This window comes from Neophocaena asiaeorientalis, unplaced genomic scaffold (assembly GCF_003031525.2).
Source record: "Neophocaena asiaeorientalis asiaeorientalis breed wild unplaced genomic scaffold, Neophocaena_asiaeorientalis_V1.1 scaffold149, whole genome shotgun sequence".
NCBI lineage: Eukaryota > Metazoa > Chordata > Mammalia > Artiodactyla > Phocoenidae > Neophocaena > Neophocaena asiaeorientalis.
Window position 1 is genome coordinate 6,185,103 of NW_020174442.1, and position 19,198 is coordinate 6,204,300.

The 19,198-nt window shown below is 39.8% G+C and overlaps 1 protein-coding gene across 1 annotated transcript in view; it reads right to left on the reverse strand.

Moving 5' to 3' along the window:
• SNCAIP (synuclein alpha interacting protein) overlaps positions 1-19,198 on the reverse strand; it is a 79,340-nt gene that overhangs the window by 21,566 nt on the left and 38,576 nt on the right. The window contains exons 3-6 of the mRNA XM_024757150.1: positions 17,982-18,850; positions 16,152-16,331; positions 10,437-10,550; positions 2,762-2,887 (exon numbers count right to left, since the gene is read on the reverse strand). Of these exons, the coding sequence (XP_024612918.1) occupies positions 2,762-2,887; positions 10,437-10,550; positions 16,152-16,331; positions 17,982-18,850 (1,289 nt within the window). The remainder of the gene's footprint in view (positions 1-2,761; positions 2,888-10,436; positions 10,551-16,151; positions 16,332-17,981; positions 18,851-19,198) is intronic.

Below are 19,198 nucleotides of genomic sequence, written 5' to 3' on the forward strand. Positions count from 1 at the left end.
ACAAAAAGCTGTTACATCAATATTAATCAACTGTCAGAGTCTGCCGTATTTTTTGACGCTATCAAGATCAGTCTGTAGACCTCTGGATTTATTTTAGTAATAGAAAATGTTTTTTCCACAAGAAATACTTGTGATTTTTAAATTCCTAGACTACTTAGACTCAGAAGTCATTAAGGGGCTTCATTTTCCTCTCGGTTTAGGATCACTCACCACAAAAGGTGCCAGAAGGCCACTGCCACCCACGTCACAGGGTGTCCCAGAGATCACCTCACCCTGAGCTCTCAGAGACTCCGCATAAACACACTATCATCACTCCCCTTGACTCTGGCCTCTGCAGTTATCTTTCCAATGTTTTCCATACTCAGTTCCCCTCTTCACTTCATAAAGGTCCTCGCTCACCCCCTTTTCTACTTTCAATCTCTTTGTACCTATTTTTTTTTTTATTCTCACACCCAGTGGATAGACCCGCTTCCAAGATTATTCAAGTTTCCACATCCATGGTGTCTAGTGCCAAAAATATCATTTGTGTTAAGTGGAGAGACGAACACTCTGAAAAGACAGACTGCCTCTCCTCACATATTAAGAAGGAAAATAAGTAAGATCTCAAACAGAATTAGTGATATCAGCTGGTTTTCTTTGGGTTGCAGTCATTTACTGGCTGATAAAAACAGTCTACTTCAATACTATTAAATATATAGTGTTTTGTCACATGGAAAAATGAAGTTTTCAGTCTTCATTTAATTATTTTTCCTCCACAAAAAGTAATGCTACTCCTTTCATCTTTCTGCAGATCCTGGTAAAAATTTGAATTTCTCTCTTTTCTCATCACTCCTTTTACAACTTGGTGTCTTAAATTAGAAGATGCACGCTTTGCCAACAACAGTGGGGAAACTTCCCAGACACTTGAAATATTTCCTATCAGTGTGGCTTTCCACAGAGTGGTTGCATGTGAGGAGACTCTGCAGAGGGCTTTTTGCTGTGACCTCTGCTTTCCGGTTTTAGGAATCTCTTGCCTCTTACGTTTACTGCTTTTCCACATCGTCTGAATTCCCTGAGTCCTCTCTACCTTCCCGAGCAAGTTCTCACTTCCCAGTTTTCTCTCTGAGATACAGTCTACCTTGCTCACGGTAGGACCTCAGTAAGTACCCGCTGAGTTTGGAATAAAAGAAACAATACCTAATAAGGCTGAAAAAGAGTGTTGTTTTCTTAGAGTTCTTACATACACATACTTTGAACTGTATAAATCTGGTGAGGTAAAAGTATTTTCTTTAATCATGGCCTTCAGCCATACGTTGTCAATCGCCCTTTCCTACATCTCAGGCAGATGTGGGAACAAACCCATAGATGTTGGGTCATTTTCAATGATGAGAATGGTGTGACGGGTTGGACTCTGGTAATTATGATTTATGTTCATAAATTAAATTCCAGGTCAATTCTAAACTCTGTTTCCAATTCAAAGCTTTTCCTCTCCTCACACTGTCACTCTCCCTCCTTCTCTTCAGCTCTCTTCTCTCTTCGTTTTGTCAGTGAGGGCCTTACATTTTCTAGGTAAAAAAGCCTATCCAGTTTAAAAAAAATTTTTTTTAATTGGAGTATAGCTGATTTACAATGCTGTACTAATCTCTGCTGTACAGCAAAGTGACTCAGTTATACACAGAGACATTTTTTATTTAATATTCTTTTCCATTATGGTTTATCACAGGATATTGAATATTTCCCTGTGCTATACAGGGGGGTGGGAGAAGGAAGGACTGGGAGCTTGGGATTAGCAGATGTAAACTATTGTATACAATAAATACCCAGTTTTCATATTCATGTGTGCCCCAAGCTTCTGAGGACTCTCGCAGGGCCTCCCACTATGTGCTGTTAGGATGGCGGCACTGGGTGTGGCTCAGCTTTGTGCAGCTCTGCATTCAGCTGTGGGACGAGAGGCCAACCCCTCTTCCTGTAGGAACCCTGTGCTCTCTAAGCAGCCCTCCTGGATGTACCTCCAGGTGGCCTGGGGCAGGGGGAAGGGCCTCCCCACCTCCTGTGGCTCTGCTCCCCAACCTCTCTACATCACTGCACACAAAGGACATGGTAATGTTCGCAAGGTATGTTGGGCTAAAGGGATGAGGCCACCGGAGGCTCTTGGGTGGAGCGGCTGGCCAACTGAGGCCCTGCTGAGCCTGCCCACGGGCAGAGGGGACCAATATCGAGGGCCTCCTGTAATCAGTTCTGGGTCTCTTTGAATGCTTTGGGGAAGCTCAGTCCTGCTACAGAGAACGGGAGAAGAAAACCACACCACTCTCTCTCCTAAGCCTCCTGCTTGCTACTCTGAGGAATTCTTCTCATTCTTTCTTAAAAATTTGGTCCTGTGTTTCAGACATCCGGGAAGGCGAAGTGTGCTAATGACAGCAGGAAGGGCGCACCCTCCACGTGACGGACTCAGCGATGTCAGTCTGGTAGTGGTTTCCTGCTGTCTTGAGAACATGGGGGTACTTCATTGTCCTCAGCATTGGGGTTTTAAGGTAATGCTGCAAGGGCAAGAAGTGTCCCCTTCAACATCCTGTGACACTCCAGGAGAAACCCAGCCAGCTACTGATGCCAGTGTTTGTGTGCATTTCTGGAAATACAAATGTAACAATTTGACTCCTCATGATCCACTATAAGAGGAAAAGCTGATTTAATCCAGACATTCTCCCAGTGAACAAAATTCCCATGTTTTGTTTTATTACTTGATGCACTCATTTCTCTCTCCAGAGCAGCAGGGCCTGTGTACCTGTATGCACCCGAGGTAGCCATGCTGGGAAGCCACATGAACGGCGCTGTTGCCTTCCTGGTCTACTTCATCCAGTGAGATGCCCTGCTCTTGCATGAACTGAAGAAGCCACAGCAGAATCTTTTCCTATTAAACACAAGGACAGGCTGGAATTAACAGACTGTCACGTAGTGAAGTCTAATATAAGGACAGAGGAAAACAAAACTCCAACATGTGAAGCTTAGATATAGCCAAGCTTACCTTACGAGGAGGACATTTCCATTCAGTATGAACTGAAAATTCTTGCATCTCTGACTAAAGTTAATGAAAGAAGAATGTTCTGAGAATTTGAAGAGCAGAAAGTTATCTCAGAAACGCTCTTGTTTTGCTTACTTATTCTACAGGTGGGAAAACTGATTCACAGAAAGTTTGAGTACCTCCTCAGTCACACAGTGAGACAGTCAATGTTGGAACCAGTCCAGTCTTTTGAGTCCAAGGCAATGTTTTTGTTACTTTGTTATATTATCTGGAGGCTTCAAGAATATTATTGTAAAACCTTGGACTATTGAGATACCTAGCTTCTACTTGTTTATCATGCTTCAACCATGCCTTCCGAATCCCAGACCGTACAATCAATAGGCTTACAAGAAAGAGGCAACATCTTAAGTTGCTAAGTATAAGATAACCACACTGAAATAAAACTGGGACCCTCTTGATTTTTCTGACCAAATGTTGGTGTTTTTTGTTTGTTTGTTTGTTTTAACAGATAAATCTTTCTCTTCTTCTATGTTAAAGGAAGGGGACTCAAAGCTTTGAACACAACCTTTCAAAAGCAAAGACATAGAACAGTCAGTGTGTGTTGTCATAATCGGTTTGCATTTTACCCGCTGAGTCTTTTGTGGTATTTACATGTTACGTTTGGCCTCAGGAGAAAGCACGGGGATGGGAATTCACTGTTTTAAAATAGAAAAATTAAATATAATGTTAAAAAAAATATGAGAGTGGTAAAAACAACAGCATGAAGTTTAGTGGGTGGAATTTGACATTTAAAAAGATGATCATGCGTTTGAAATAGCCTTGAACCTCTCCTTAGCCTTTTAAAGGATTTTCTTTTCCAGTTACTTGCTTGGACTGGTCATGAACTTTTATATTTCTCTGGATTAAATTTGCCTTCACCTTCTGAACATGCCAACTAATCTGCTAAAGGAATGCTGGATAAAAACAGCCAGCTCCTTTCATGTTTCTCCCCTCATGTGGGGAACAGGGCACTGTTTATAAAGGCATCAGTGACATCAGGGAGAGACGGAATATTTGTACCACACCTTTTTTACACGAGCAAGCAGGGAGTAACCCCTCTAAAGAGCAAGGAGAGAAAATGTAATCAATACCTACAACCGACCAAGAATGCACCCCGGGAAAGCATGGTGAGTGTTAGCTGCAAAAGCAGACAGACCTTGTAGGAAGTAAAACCCTCCACGTCCCTAGAGAATGAGGTGGAGCAAAGCCTGGAGGCTAGGGTTGGGAGGTAGGAGTGTGATAAGATAGGCTGATGTGCTTAATCCTCTTCTTCAGAGGCAAACTTGGAGGAAGCTGGGAGTGACATTTGGACCAGAGCAGGTGATGTTTCCAATGCATAAGGTACAACAACTTCCTTTATTTTTCCTAATTAGGTAGGGAAAAAACCGAAATATTTTTATCTGGAGACAGATGATCGAACCATGTGATCTTAACTCCCGAAAAGATCTGGATGAGTGGGTGTACCTCAAGATCAATGACATGACCAACTGGTTAGAAGTCAATGCCTAAGACACAGAAACATCAAGCGGGCAGGTTGCCGGGCCCCTACTGGTGAAAAGGACAGTGCTGCCATCTTCAATGTCGTTGTCAAGTTTGTGGTGACCCCCATGATATTAAATGTTAAAAATGCGAAGTGGCAGAGATTTTAGGGAATTATCCAATTCAATTATTTTACAAATCAGAAAACTGAAGAAGACAACTGGATATTATCTGATACTCTAGCAGCTTCTCTCTTTAGCAAGTAAAGTTCAGAGGAGTTCAAGATACTCAGAAATGTTTTATATGTACCTTCTTGTCAGGCATACTTTCATGTTTTTCAGACTCGATTAAATATTATAGTGGATATGTCTATTCCACATGCACAGAAAATGCCCTTTATTATAATTCAGTGTTTCGAATAACTGAATATAACTGAATAACTTATAGTAATGGAGTTATAGGAAATAGAATACTATTCCTAAGACTAGGAATTTTCCCTTTGTAGAAATCTGGGAAGAATCTAGAGACCTGGACTTTGCAGGGGCTTGATGACCTGGGAGAACAGGGCAAGGTCTATGTGAGGCACGAGTTGCCTTGGCCCCTGACTCTCCCAGTCAGGTGCAGTCCATACTGTTATGACAACCTGCCTGCTTTTCTTACGATGTCATGGCTAATTCTTTCCTATAATTAAGGCTCTTACCCAATTCAACATGCAAGACTTACATAAAGGAAGAATGTTTATCCTATTGTTCAGAACAAGGCACGTCTTTGCCCAGCCCCTCCAATTCAGTTTTGTGTTCTGCAGTGGACAATTTACTTTAATAAGAAGCTACGCAACTGGCCTGTTCACTGAGAAATCGATGGAAATGACAATCTCCCTTACGATACAATGCACAGAAGTACTGCACAAAGGGATGGGCTGGCTGTCCACTTAGGATTTCTGAGAGGGACATGGAGATGGCTAGAATCCCTTGGTTTGGGTAAAAGCCTGTTTAGCATCCAGTCTCTGAGAAATGCTTTCTGCTCTGATTCTGGAGAACATTCCAGCAGAGATCCACAGTCCTACAATTTAAACAGTGACTTATTTGACAAATATCTAGTAAGGAGAACAGAACAAATACAGCTATTTTCTCCAACTAAGAAGGCCCTTGTAAATGCATACATGTTATAGATATATATGCAATGATGACCACCTCTTCTTTTATCTTTTAGACATTCCACGGGTTCTTTCCTCTGCCCCCCACCAGTGTGTGCGTGGTGTGTATGTGTGTGTGTGTATCAGGAAGATGTTAAAGGAAGAATGTAACTTCAGATGTTCATTTTCCCATAGGCATTGCTTTCAGAGAACATCCAATGCAGTCCCACGGATGGGCTGGCTCTTCTGTATTATTTCTATTTTACAGAATGCCTCTGCAACTGACATTCCACCCAATCACCCACACACCCACCTACCCATTCAACTTACATCTAACGACTTGAAACCTACTTGCATGTTCTTAAAGGCAATGCAATTTATTTAAAGTGGCAATTAATGCATGTAACTTATGAGATTTGCTGGACAGTCTAATTAAAAATGTAATTGAAAACTATGCCACCGGTTTATTACTGGTATCAATAAAATGTCTACAGTTTTGTTACAACCATAAGTTCTAAAGGAAGCAGCTTTGCCTGCGATCATAGGTTATCAAATCTAACGTGCCATCAATTATAAGATTCACTCCAGTTTTTGGCACGTTCAAATGTAAAAAGATGGCCAGCAGTAATCTCATATCGTCATTTACTGTAAGATAAATGTTGAATCTAGAGATAGTAAAATGTGAAAAAAAAATACATCTAAGAATTGATTAAATAGGATAAGGCCCAAATAATTCTTTGCCCAATTTCTCTGATACTTCACTCATAGTGAAATAAATATATTAAATAATATTTATAGAAATAAAAATAATAAAGTGGAAGGTATCCAATAACCATAATAGCCAACATTTACCTAGTGTCTAATATGTGCTGGCAGTGGGCAGTGCTTCATGTGGCTTTTCTCATTTGGACCTCAGAGTAACCCTGTAAAGAAGGTTCTATTATCCCCATTTTAAAGATGAGGAAACTGAGGTCCAGGGAGATCTTTTCTTTTTTTAAAAAATGTAAATGTATGCAAGGTTACTGAGCTAGTAAGGGTAGGGCTAGGATTTAAACTCAGATTCAGGAGCTAATGTTCTCTGTCTTCTGAGTATGAATATCCACCATGGCTCGTTGCCCCATGACCCCTGACTCCATAAAGGACACACTCCCTTTCCAACCTTTGGGTCACAGAAATCACATTAACTCAGTCTGTGGGCTGTGGAGCTCTGTGTTGGTTAAGCTTTTTCAAAGGTCCTTGGAGAGCAGATGAATGCTTGTGCCATTCAAAGATTTTTCAGTTTGCTTTCATCTGCAATCATAACCCTTTCAGTGTTGTTTACTTTTTTCTACCCCATGACAATGAAACAATAAAGTCAACAGAATATTTCCCCTTTTTAAAGTAAACCGTGGAAAAACGATAACACAGCCTGTGGAAGGAACCCCCTCACCAGCATGCCTATTCATGACCATTTGTAGGAACTGCTGAGCTTTTTCTTTTTTGAAAAAGTGCTTTTTGTTTTTTTTTTTTGATCTGTATCAGGGCAAACATTTAAAATGGAGAATGAACATAGCGTAGGCAAACGTGCTCTTTCTTGGTAAATGCTTAATGCTATGATTCCTGTTGTTTCCGTAGCAAAACTCCTTGACCAAAAGTCACATGAAAGATTCAGAAACAAAATGATAAGTTTGATGTTGAAAGTATCAGAGAGCCCACTGAACCAGTGACCAATGCAAAACAGGCCGGAGCCCCCAAGCACCTGAGGGCAAGAACTTTGCTGGGATCCTGGACGAGACCATCTGAACCTTCATGTTCGAATAAAACTGCCCAAGTTACACAGGCGGTGACTTTGACTTGAGACAATTCTGTCTCAGTTGTTTCCCCAGCAAGCATCTCTCTCAAGGGACAGCAAAGCAGGCCCATCCGAGGACGCCCCTGCTCATTCCCTGAGCGTCCCTCATGCTTTCACCTTCATGCTCCCTGTGGCCGGTTCTGTTAGGTACAATCAGGGAATGAAATAGCTGCCCCCTCCGAGACCTGGTGTGTCAAGAGGAGGAAAATCAATTCCTATCACCCAAAGATCTATCACTCCAGAAGACCACTAAAAACTGCTGGCTACCCTGCGGTTCTGGAGCCCTTAAAGGTAATTTTAACCAGTAAAAGGACACAAATTGCGAGTCAAATGGAGCTCATTCTTTAAGAATCTATAGGAGGGGCAGAGGGCAACTAAAATAAACCAAGAGAGGAATTTTCGTCTGTACTATCCTTTCCAAAGGTATTTACTGAAGAAACAAAACCAGAACACACTCAAGTGCCTGCTTGATGTAGAAAAAACTGCATGTGCTGAATCCATTAGAAAACTGTTCAATAACAGTCTTCCTTGTGAAAATATTAGCCTTGTAATGGTTCCAGGTTCAGCATCTCCACAGGTTATCTGTTACATAAGTGGTCGCGGCGGATGTAGGATGGCTGGGCAGAATTTGCAGTCCTAATGGGCTTCTACATTTTCTACGTAGTTAGGAATGCTCTCCTGAAGGCACTGCTGGAATGCCTTGCTGTACTTGAGGTCATTAAAAATGCTTATCAGCTTGAAATAACAATCTGAAGACTGATACTAACATGAAGCAAATGTTTGACATGGCTCTTCACATAGGTCACTAATTTCCATATTTTCCTCTAGTCCAGCCAAGCAAACTACACTATCACCCAACCAGTCCCAGAAATGGCACTTTCTTTTGTTCTGTCCCAATAGCTTCAAAATTATGAGAAGCCTGCTGTGAGAGCTGAAGAGAGAAACTGGCACATATAAGCAACATTGCTCAGGACAAAGAAGGCCGGATGCCCAATTATTGACTTAAAGTCTCAGAACAGCAGTGCAATCCTTTCCTCCTTTTCTTTGGCAAGCTCTTCCAAAAGTGCAGTCAGCCTTTTCACTGATATCTGAAATTCCTCTTTAGGCTTTACATAAGCAAATGAAATCAGGGGTATGAAACAATTACTCAGACAATTTGAGAATAAATAAAATTTTGTTTTATACTGAGAATGATTTATGAAGACTATTGTCTTAGTGATTCTTTTGGTCATTTGAAAATACTATTCTCCCCTTTGCCAGTCTAAGCAAAAAAAGGGCATCTTAACAAATCTTATTAATTCTTACGTTTGTTTGTAGAGCACCATAACTGGGGCTCATAAATATAATACACAAAGAAAACGGAGTAATTATTTCAAAGACATTGGCTTTTACAAATTTTAAATGTTCTTCCTGCTCCTTTCTTCATTCCATGAATTTCATATGAGCTGTGTTACGGTACTCCAAATATCACAACGTATTGTGAGATAAAATTGTAAAAAAGGACTTCTGCAGCTGTATCCGTGCCACTGTAAACAAGCTATACAAATTATCTACACAAATGGAGGAAAACCAGAATCTGGTCCCAAAGCCAAAGGACCTGAGTTGAGATCCAGCCTTTGCTCTTACTAGCAAAGTAAGAATTTACTTTGTTACTACTTTGTTACTACTATTTACTTTGTTACTACTACTTACTAGCAAAGTAAGCATTTTACTTTGTTACTACTAATTTACAAAGTTACTACTACATGCAAGCCACTTAAGATTTCTTTTTTCAGTCTCCTCATCTATAGAATGGGGATAAAAACAACAGAATCCAATAAGGTTGTTTTAAGGCATAAGGCAGATAATGTACACAAAATCCAACGGCGTGGTGCTTGGTACATATAGGAAACATTACATATATATTAATTGAAGTTACCATGGCACAAAATAAACTATCACCTAACATGACTCCCCCTGAAGAAAGGCTGTGGTAATATTCTAGGAGTCTATTTTTAAAATTTGAGATTGTCATGCTTGAAAAAGCATAATCTCTTGTTGACAATACCACAATTTACTGCCACTGGGAAAGTGTATGAAGCCAAAGGGATAAGGTTATATGCATGAGAAGCAATTTTCTTTGCCACAAACAAATGTGATTAAATCTATTTTAATACAGTGCTGACTTTATTTATATTTTTTTAAGACGGAGATTGGCATTTTGTGGTTCCAATTTTTTTTAAAAAGATAATTTATACTCACCCTTCTCAAAGGGAGTTAGTGATGATTTTTTACTGCATAGACGGGACTGTGATCTGTGCACATCAGTTACTCACACTGGGATTTCCTAACGCAGAAACTGGTTGTAACTGAGACTCATTTAGTTAGTGTGATTGCTTATCTTTAATGGACGGAGACTTCCCCGATTAATGCCATACCAAAGATTTTCTTCTTAATTTTGGTTTCAAGAAAATCTATCATTTTTCCTTTTGACAAGAGTTAAATTTGTTTATTGTAGGAAATTTGGAAAAAAGTGAAAAATATAAGAAAGAAAATAAAAGTCACTTATAATTCTACCCTGAGTGATAATTACTATAAAAACAAGTTGTGACATAGTTTTTTCTAGTTTTATTATCTATTTCTCTTTCTCTTTCTCCAAAATTCAAAGTTGGTACCAAATTACAGGAACAGTTTTGTCTCATACATTTTAATTCAATATTATATAATGAATATTTTTCTGTAAAATTCCATCGTATGGATGTTGCTTCATTATTTATCCAATATCCTATCTGGAATATTTAGGTTGTTTAAAACATTTCTTTCATATAAAAAATGCTGCAATGAATATCACTGCTTATAAATCTTTGAATACATTTTTGATGATTTTTTATGTTTGGATTTTGATGGACTAAAAATTTAAAGAGAGATAGATTACATAGCATGCAAATAGAAGATAATTAAAAATTTCTTCATACCTGGCCAAAGCAACCCGCGTAATGAATAAGGCTTGGAAAATCCTTAGAACAACTCAATTCAGCAATGGCTTCTGTTTCACTCACCATCCAGCGTACGCACTCCAATTGACCATTCTAGATTAAAAAGAAAAAAAAAAAGAAATTTAAGGTAATTCAGGTTTGAAAAAATACCTCACAGGTGGTAATTTTACCAAGGGAAAAATCACATGAATTTTGGCTTTTATATCTGGCTTAATTCATTTACAATAAATGTATATCACCTATTATATTTCTGAACAGTAATTTTGACTCTAAATCAACTGCATAATTTTTACTTAATACATTTTCATAATTTCATCAGTTATTTTAAAATCAATTTATTGAGGTATAATTTGCAAACTATAAAATATACTCTTTTTAAAGTACAGCTTCATGAATTTTGACAAATATATTCTCTTGTTAACTACAACTCCAGTCAAGATGTAGAACATTTCCACCGCACGCCCACGTTTCTAGTACTCCCTTGCTCTCATACCCCTCCCCTTTGCCCAGGCGACCACTATGATTCCTATCACAGCAGAATAGAGTATGTACTCTTTTGCATCTGGCTTCTTTCACCCAACATAATTCTTCTGAGATTCACCCAAGCTAGTGCTTGGAGATAGTTTATTCCTTTTTATTGCTGAGAAGTATTCCATTGTATAAATATACCACAATTTGTTTATCCATTAACTCTGCTTTTTCTCTTGATAAGTTAGCATGTTAGGAGTCCAAAATAAAGAAAAGGAAAATAATCCCATTACACTGGCTCAAATGCTACTTTCACTGAAGCCTTCTCTGATTTCCTGCCCACAGTAGCCCTGTTCTCCTGTGCTCAGATCCCACACTGTGCAAACCAGGAAGGCAGTCGTGACATATGTAACCTAGTGATTAAGACCCAGACTTTGGAATGGATTTAAACCCTTAATCCACCACTTAGTTACGAGACTTTGAACAACTTACCTCATCTCTCCGATACTCAATTTTCTCATCTATGAAATAGCAGGGGTTAGTAGCAGCTACCTCATGGAGTTACTGTAAAGATCAAATGAGGCGATGCATGTCAGCTTACCAAGCACATAATACGTCACCTTACACTGTATTAGAATGCTCTCTTAGATCCTCACAGTAACTCCATAAGACAAATGAGACATTCAACTGCATTCCTGGTTTGCATGGTATGGGACCTTAGCACAGGAGAAAAGAACTACTGTGGGCATGAAGTCAGGGAAGCCTATTCTAAAAACAAGACAGGGCGGGTCATCTGCTCATTCTTCATTTACTCCTATTTGGATAATGGAATTTCAAGTAGTCAACTTCCAACTATTCACACGCAGAATAGTTCTCTCTGACTGGGGCATCTAGCATGATCAGGTGTGTGCTGAATAGCTTCCAGGTGCCCCATTCAGATCTATCTCCTCCTGTTTCTGCCCTCCTTTCTGCCCAGGGAGGCTGATCTGTATGTGTTGGCTCCCTTGCCCCCTGGCTTCTGACTGGGTTTGGCTAATGGAAAGCAGTAACAGGAGACCAGGAAAATAGAGTGTTTGAGGTCCCCCTTGTTCTCAACGCCCCCTTTATGGAGGTGCCACTGGTCTGCTGAGTCCTGCCACCAGTCAAGGGTCAAAAGTCAGCAGTTCTACTCAACCCTCTCTATCTCAAGGTCCTTCCCCTGCCCTTTCAGGCTCTGGGTTGGTAACTGTGCTCTGGTTGTTACTGACCCCAATATACTGCACTTTCCTTCACGGGCTCCCTACACCCTGTCCACCCACCCTCCTTTTGTATATAAATCATTCATTACAGACTTTCCTTAAATTACACAATTTGAGCATGCAGTGTTTCTTACGAGAATTTAAAAAACCCCACTGACACAACGTGCTTCATTCCCTCTGAATAAAGAAAGGTGCAGGAACCATACTGAGCGTCTATGAGGCAAGACAATTTACATCAATGGATATTTACACAGAACACAAAAATATGAGGCAATAGTTCTGATTTTAGTAATTTGAGTCTTCTCTCTCTTTCTTTCTCTCTCTCTCTTTTTTGGTCAGTCTAACTAAAGGCTTGCTAATTTTTTAAAATCTTTTTATGAGACCAAATTTAGTTTTGCTGATTTTCTCTATTATTTTTCTATTCTCTATTTCATTTACTTTTGCTTGAAAAAATTTTAATTTTCTTCCTTCTGCTTGCTTTGAATTTAGTTTGCTTTATTTTTCTAGTTTCTTGAGGTAGATTAGGCCAATAATTTGAGATCTTCCTCCTCCTTCTTTTTTTAATTTATTTTTTTTGCAGTACGCGGGCCTCTCACTGCTGTGGCCTCTCCCGTTGCGGAGCACAGGCTCCGGACGCGCAGGCTCAGCGGCCATGGCTCACGGGCCCAGCTGCTCCGCGGCATGCGGGATCCTCCCGGACCGGGGCACGAACCCGTGTCCCCTGCATCGTCAGGCAGACTCTCAACCACTGTGCCACCAGGGAAGCCCCTCCTCCTTCTTTTTTAAACATATGCATTTACAACTATAAATTTCCCTCTAAGCATTGCTTTAGCTGCATGCTTAAATGTTGGTATGTTGCATGTTCGTTCATCTCTAAATATCTTACAATTTCTGTTGTAATTTCTCTTTTGATACAATTATTATTTTGAGGTGTAATTCTATATACTTGTGAATATCTTAAATTCCCTTCTGTTATTAATACCTAATTGTATTTCATTATGGTGGAAGGACATACTTTGTATGATTTTAATCCTTTAAAATTTATTGAGATCTGTCTTATGACCTAACATATGGTCTATCATGAAGACTATTTCATGTGCACTTGAGAAAAATGCATATTCTGCTGCTTTTGGGGAGAATGTTCTGTTAGATGTGTGTTAGGTTTAGTTACTCAAGGAAACATTTAAACAAATAAAAAGTTGCTAGAGAGGGAAAAGGAAATACTATATCACTACTATGAGTTTGAAAGCAGTATCACTTGCCATTATTAGAAATACCAAGAAAACAAAAAATGTTAGTAGATTCTAGTGGGAGATTTTTGCCTGCTGAAGTCCCTGAGCCTTGGGTCGCTCACTGTATGTTAAAAAGGAATATCAGTAGGTTACATGTTTTCTCACCAGACCAGCATTTTGTCTTTGGGCTTACTCAGAAATAAAAAGAGAATCAAGGTTATTTCATTCCAAATCCGTTTAGATTCTAAAGTAATTTCTTGTGCTGGCTCCATTTTAGAAAACAGACTGTTCTCACCTTTTAGAAATCTTTCTTTACAATTATTTTGCTTAACTGTTGCCAAAGAGCACTTAATAATGCCTGTTGAACTCCCACAGTATCTAGTGTTGGGTCCCCAGAAAGCATTCAATAAAGTCTGCATGTAGCTGGCAAGAACTTATGATGTTCCATATTTAAGGAGTTTAACAGTGTGGGGAGATGTTCTTAAGCCTTGGTATGACTTCAGAGCCCCTTTTCTAATGTAATCTTTTTATTTGATACCTCGTCTCTGACTCTGCTTCCTGTCAGCCAACACATATTATCTGAGCAACTTCTGCCCATTTGTACCAAGTTTGTTTTCTTTAACGACAGCAGGGTTCTCAGAACTGTGCTTAAGGAGGTGAAATACCACCAGTTAGTTACTAGTGTTCAAAACAAGGTCCTAAAACGGAAGAATGATGACTTCTTAGCACTCCCTCAATTTCATCAATGTCCATCACAATATACTAATGGACTGGGGCAGGACATGTGTCAGGACAGACGGCCAAATAGGGTGGCATATATTATAAAATATTTGTATTTACTGCTTTTGTAAATTCTAGATTAAACAAAGGAGTAAAAGAATACTTCCAGTTCTCAGATCATTGTCCAGAAGTAAAGTATGAAAAGGCTGAGACTGCAAAACTATAAGAGCTTTTGAGTCCTGTGGGCTTGATGTATGTTCTTCATTGAAGCAAAAAAAAATTTATTGTTTAAGTTTGCATGCTGATTGTATGATGGGGATCCTATGTTGACTGGAGCAGTTTAAGAATGAATTAACACTTAATTGGGATACCATAGAAGGAGTTTACCCAGGGTTGGCTTAATGACCACTAAATTTCTTTTGTATCTTCCTACTCTGAAGATCCTTACCCTATCAGAACAAGGACTCGGGCATATAAATTAACAAAAACATTTCATACAACTATGTAGTTAGAATACATTCAAAATGCACCATTAATCAGGAAAACTAATGAGAACTGTATTTTATAAATACTAAAATGGCAAGGCGAATGTCAACAATCACTGGCATTGCAAGAATATTTTAGTCATAACTGACACATGCCCACTGATTACCAAACCCAACTCCTGCCTTCCTACAGGATTCCAACATGGGACTAGATCCTGAATTCACCATCTTGCACTTGTATTACTGATAATTTACCTGCCTTATCCACCAGGCTATCAGTTCCTTAAGAAAAGGGACTATGTCTCATTTAAATTTGCTTTGCCAGCAGCTTAACACAGTACCTGGTGGATTCGTACACATTGCTGAACTCCACTATGCTTGACTTTGACTTCACATTTCATTTCTCTTTCTTCTTGATAGCTGCCTGCAGTTCAGCTCTTAATCTGACATAGCATCATTTACAACTAAAGGAAAATGATATTCACTGGGGTCATGGATTTCTTATTTGATCAAAAAAGCTAATCACTGAGTAACATTAAATAAAACAGAAAACAACTTTTTAATCTTTGCTGAATGATAAATAAATGGAAGACACAAAAATTCAGATTTGCATAAGAGGTATACTGGGGAAGGAAACTGCTTGTTTTTCAAATATAACACGTTCTTCAGTGAATTCACAAGTAGACTTCTTTAACTAGCAAGTTCCCCTAGTAAATTTCAGTATAATTCCATTTATAAAAATTATGATTATTCAGCTTTTAGAAGACGTAACTATTAAGTAAAGTAAAGTACATATGCAGAAGCACAAGATGTATTATATTTCCCTAAACTTCACTTCTGGCTTATTAATAAATGTGACTGAATTCCACATTTATTTACCAAAGATCTTAAAAGTAATTTTAGTTTAATAGTTAACATTCTAGTGATGTGTTATATTTTACAGAGGCACTCACTGCAGTGCTATAAAAGACCATGTTTTCCTGTACCACAGTTTCTAGGTTTTAACTCTACCCCAGTCGGCATTAATTTGTGGAGTTTTTGACAGATAACATACTGTACTCTGCAAGAGCCAAACGCAAACTCGGCACTGATATTCTAAACAACTCCTGATACTGCAGACGTTTAAACTTGAGATGTAATCCATTAGAAGTCCACTTTATTGTCTGAAATACTTCTGAGTGCTAGCATCCCTTATAATACACCTTTTCCTCATTTGTCTTGATCATTATACTCACATTAGGAAAAAATGAAACAGCCTCACACAGATCCAGGGGTGGTTAAGAATAACAAAAATTCTCAGAATGGCAACAGATCATTTTCCTTTCTCTTTATTAGCTGATTTGAAGCTTACCCTAAATTGGAATATAGTCTCAAAATCTCAAAGCAGCTAGTGACTGAAATGATTAACCTTTTAAATACAACAGGTTCATTTGCTGTTTGCTTGGTATATCACTCTTCTCTCCCACCATTCTAACACTGAAACTTACTAGGAATCTTCCAAGATAGAAACCCAACTTTTAGCTGTGGAGGGCCCGGCCCCCAACCAGTCACCTTGATGGCCAGGCCCGCTGGAGTCAACTTCTCCACATTTCGCTCGTTGAGGCAATCTTCTCCCATCAGAGACGTGAGATGCTGCAGACATTCTGCATGTCCCTGCGCTGCGGCAACGTGTAAGAGATTGTTTCCGCTTTCATCATGAATTTTGTCTAGATTGTCGGCAGCTAGGTGTGGCTGAACACAGAGTGAGAGGAGAAAACTGAAGTCAATAAATCACAAGGAGATGCTATGGAGGTTTTGCTCTGGGCACTGGGAAGAAGAGATGAGCTTCCAGAAGCTCTGGTGGCAGCTACGGGGATCTAATAAGTCAGAACTCCTTGCAATTAATTCTAACGATTTTCAATGACATTTTTGTTATACTGAACTTTAGAACATGAATGCTCAAGTGACTTATCTTCATGGGAGACATGTGACAGACAGGAGTCAGCAAGTCTGTAGTGGTTCCAAGCTGGCTTTCTAACAACTGCGATGGCACTTAATGGTAACTGGCAGCTTCCCTGTCTGTCTCCTCTACTCCTGCTAAGTTCTGAGGGCCAGGCTGTGTTTTATTCCCTGTTGTAGGTTCGTTAAATGAATGAACTACCTGTCTTAACCATCTGCATTGCCTTGAACTATGGAGAGCTGGCTTTGACGGCAAGCTACGTGATGAGTGCTGCAGACAATGCTCCCACGGGTACCTCTAGACACTTTCATCCCTAAACAAACTCCTGGGGTATCTGGAGGCTACCTGGCCTTTGGTTCCCTCACCTCTAGTGAAGTTCAGTCCCCTGAGTATAAACTCGTTGATAAAGACTGGGTAAAACTGAGAGGTCTTATCACTTGGGAAACATAAAAACACGGGAAAGACAAAAGAAAGGAATGAACCAAGGAGAAATAGAGAGGAAGAGCCAGGAGAGATGGAAAAGACATCTTCAGGAGATGAAAAACATATTACCTTACTTTGTTCAATCATATCATCCTATTATAACACTAAGACGTGTGATAACAGACCAAGCGCATTATACTTATCTACTCACGGCTCTACCCTAAGTAGAATCACACGCCAAGATGTGATGATTTTCTTGAATGAGACTTTAATTAACACCACAGTGTCAGCTCAGGCTTACTACTGTTTGACCCAAGTCTGGAAGCCAGGAAAGAACAACGTCGGCAGATGGAATGTGACTGCAGTTTAGTTTTCTCTGAGCCTAAGCAGAACAGACTTTTCTTACATCATATAACTCTGTGTCTAGAGTCTTTGGAAAAGCTTCTTCATTCTCCCTAGACATGCAGACCTGGAACTAAAAAAAACTCCATGTGGGTCAGAGGGCAGTCAAGCTCTAGGGTAAGTTTCTATCTGCGAATGCTTTCAAACATCCTGGTCCAAGTCTTCTGAATAATGATCAGGATAAAACAGAAGACCCTCTGTTCATGTCTCTGGCAGGTCCCCCATCAGCAAGGAACTGACATCCCCACAAATAACTGAGTGAGAGCGTTGGGAACCATTTGAAAAGCAAAAAAGAAAGACATTAAGATTCATATTAAAGAAAGTGCTGGGCTTTTTTCGTTTTGTTTTTGTTTTAGACTCTGTGTCCTTATTCCAGTTGAATTCAGGCAAAGTTCAAGTGAAATAACACTCCCCTCTATAGCCAATTGTTTTTCCTTGTGCTAACCACCTAACTTAAAATTTTAAAACTCAAAAGTCACATCTCCCAACCAAAGCCACAAGAAGAGATTGAACAAAAATTAGAACAGAAGCATCATCATTCTGTTACTAATGAATGGAGCTGATAAAACTGGAGTCTCTAGACTGTTAGTATGTATACGGAATTAATTCATACTTACCAGGAGAGATATCTGCCCTTCTTTAACGATGTTCAGGATGCTTTTTACTTTTTTCAGGTACTCACTCCTTTCTTCTGGGCCTTGGGAGCCGGTCCAGTTCATGCCACCGATCTGCTCCTCTAGTTTGGGGTCTGGTGCTGAGGACTGCAGATGGAAGGCCCTGAGCTGGCAGTCTGGCATCGCCTTGTCAACTTTCCGACCATGAGGCTCACTAAAGGTCTTATTTGGGAAGTCCTTACTCTGGTTTTCAGGCTCATATGCAGAGCCACATTTAACCAGAGGAGGAGAACTCTCGGATTCTTCAGTGGAGAGCTTCTGCTGGTCACGGACGACAGAGGATGTTTTTCTCAAGTGAGGGCTTTTCACAGGAGAGAGAACACAAAATGGTGTCATGTTGGACAGTGAGTTCTCAGCATTTCCTGTAGAACAGGCTTTGCTAGAAAGGCCATTGATGCTTGTGCATAAACCCAAAATTCTTTTTTCTGAAGTCACCTTGGCAAAAGAGGCAAGCTGTTGACTGGATTTAATGTAAGGCACATCCAGAATCTCATCCATGTCGAGGTCATAATGCTCCAGTTCACCCAGCAAGGGGCTGGGCTCCGTGCTCTTACTTTGAGGGCTGCTCTCTCCATCTCTGGGGCTGAGCTCCTCAGGTTGGGGGCCTGGGTCAGAATCACCCCCTTTCTGGTACTCTGCCTTCTGGTTCTTTTGGTCATCACTTTCATTGTTCTCCAGAGTCTCTGGCTGGTGTTTCAGTGGGGACACTCGCTTCACTGGGCGGAACTTACTGTATACATCGGCGATTCCCGTGGGCTTCTGTGTGTTTGTAATAAGAGTTGAGACACTGCAATTCCAGCTAGAGCTAGAAACTGTTTTAAAATAAATTAAAAGAGGGGACTATTAAAAACTCTTTTAAAATAAATTAAAATAGGGGACTATCTGAAACACTGAAAATAGCGTGGCCATGCAGGCAGACATTGTCCACTCAAGTAATGCTCAAGGAAGCCTGTGACAAATTAAGGACGAAGCTCAAAGGGGATGAATTAAGAGAGAACGCATATCATAAAACAAACAGTTCATACTTACCATTGAAAAGCAGTCAATGGTAAAAGAAAGTTATGACATATTGGCTCAAAATTAATTCAAGTAGTAATAATAGTGAAGGCAGACAGCTAAAGAAAACAAACCCAGACAGATACTCAGGTTTATTCCCTGGG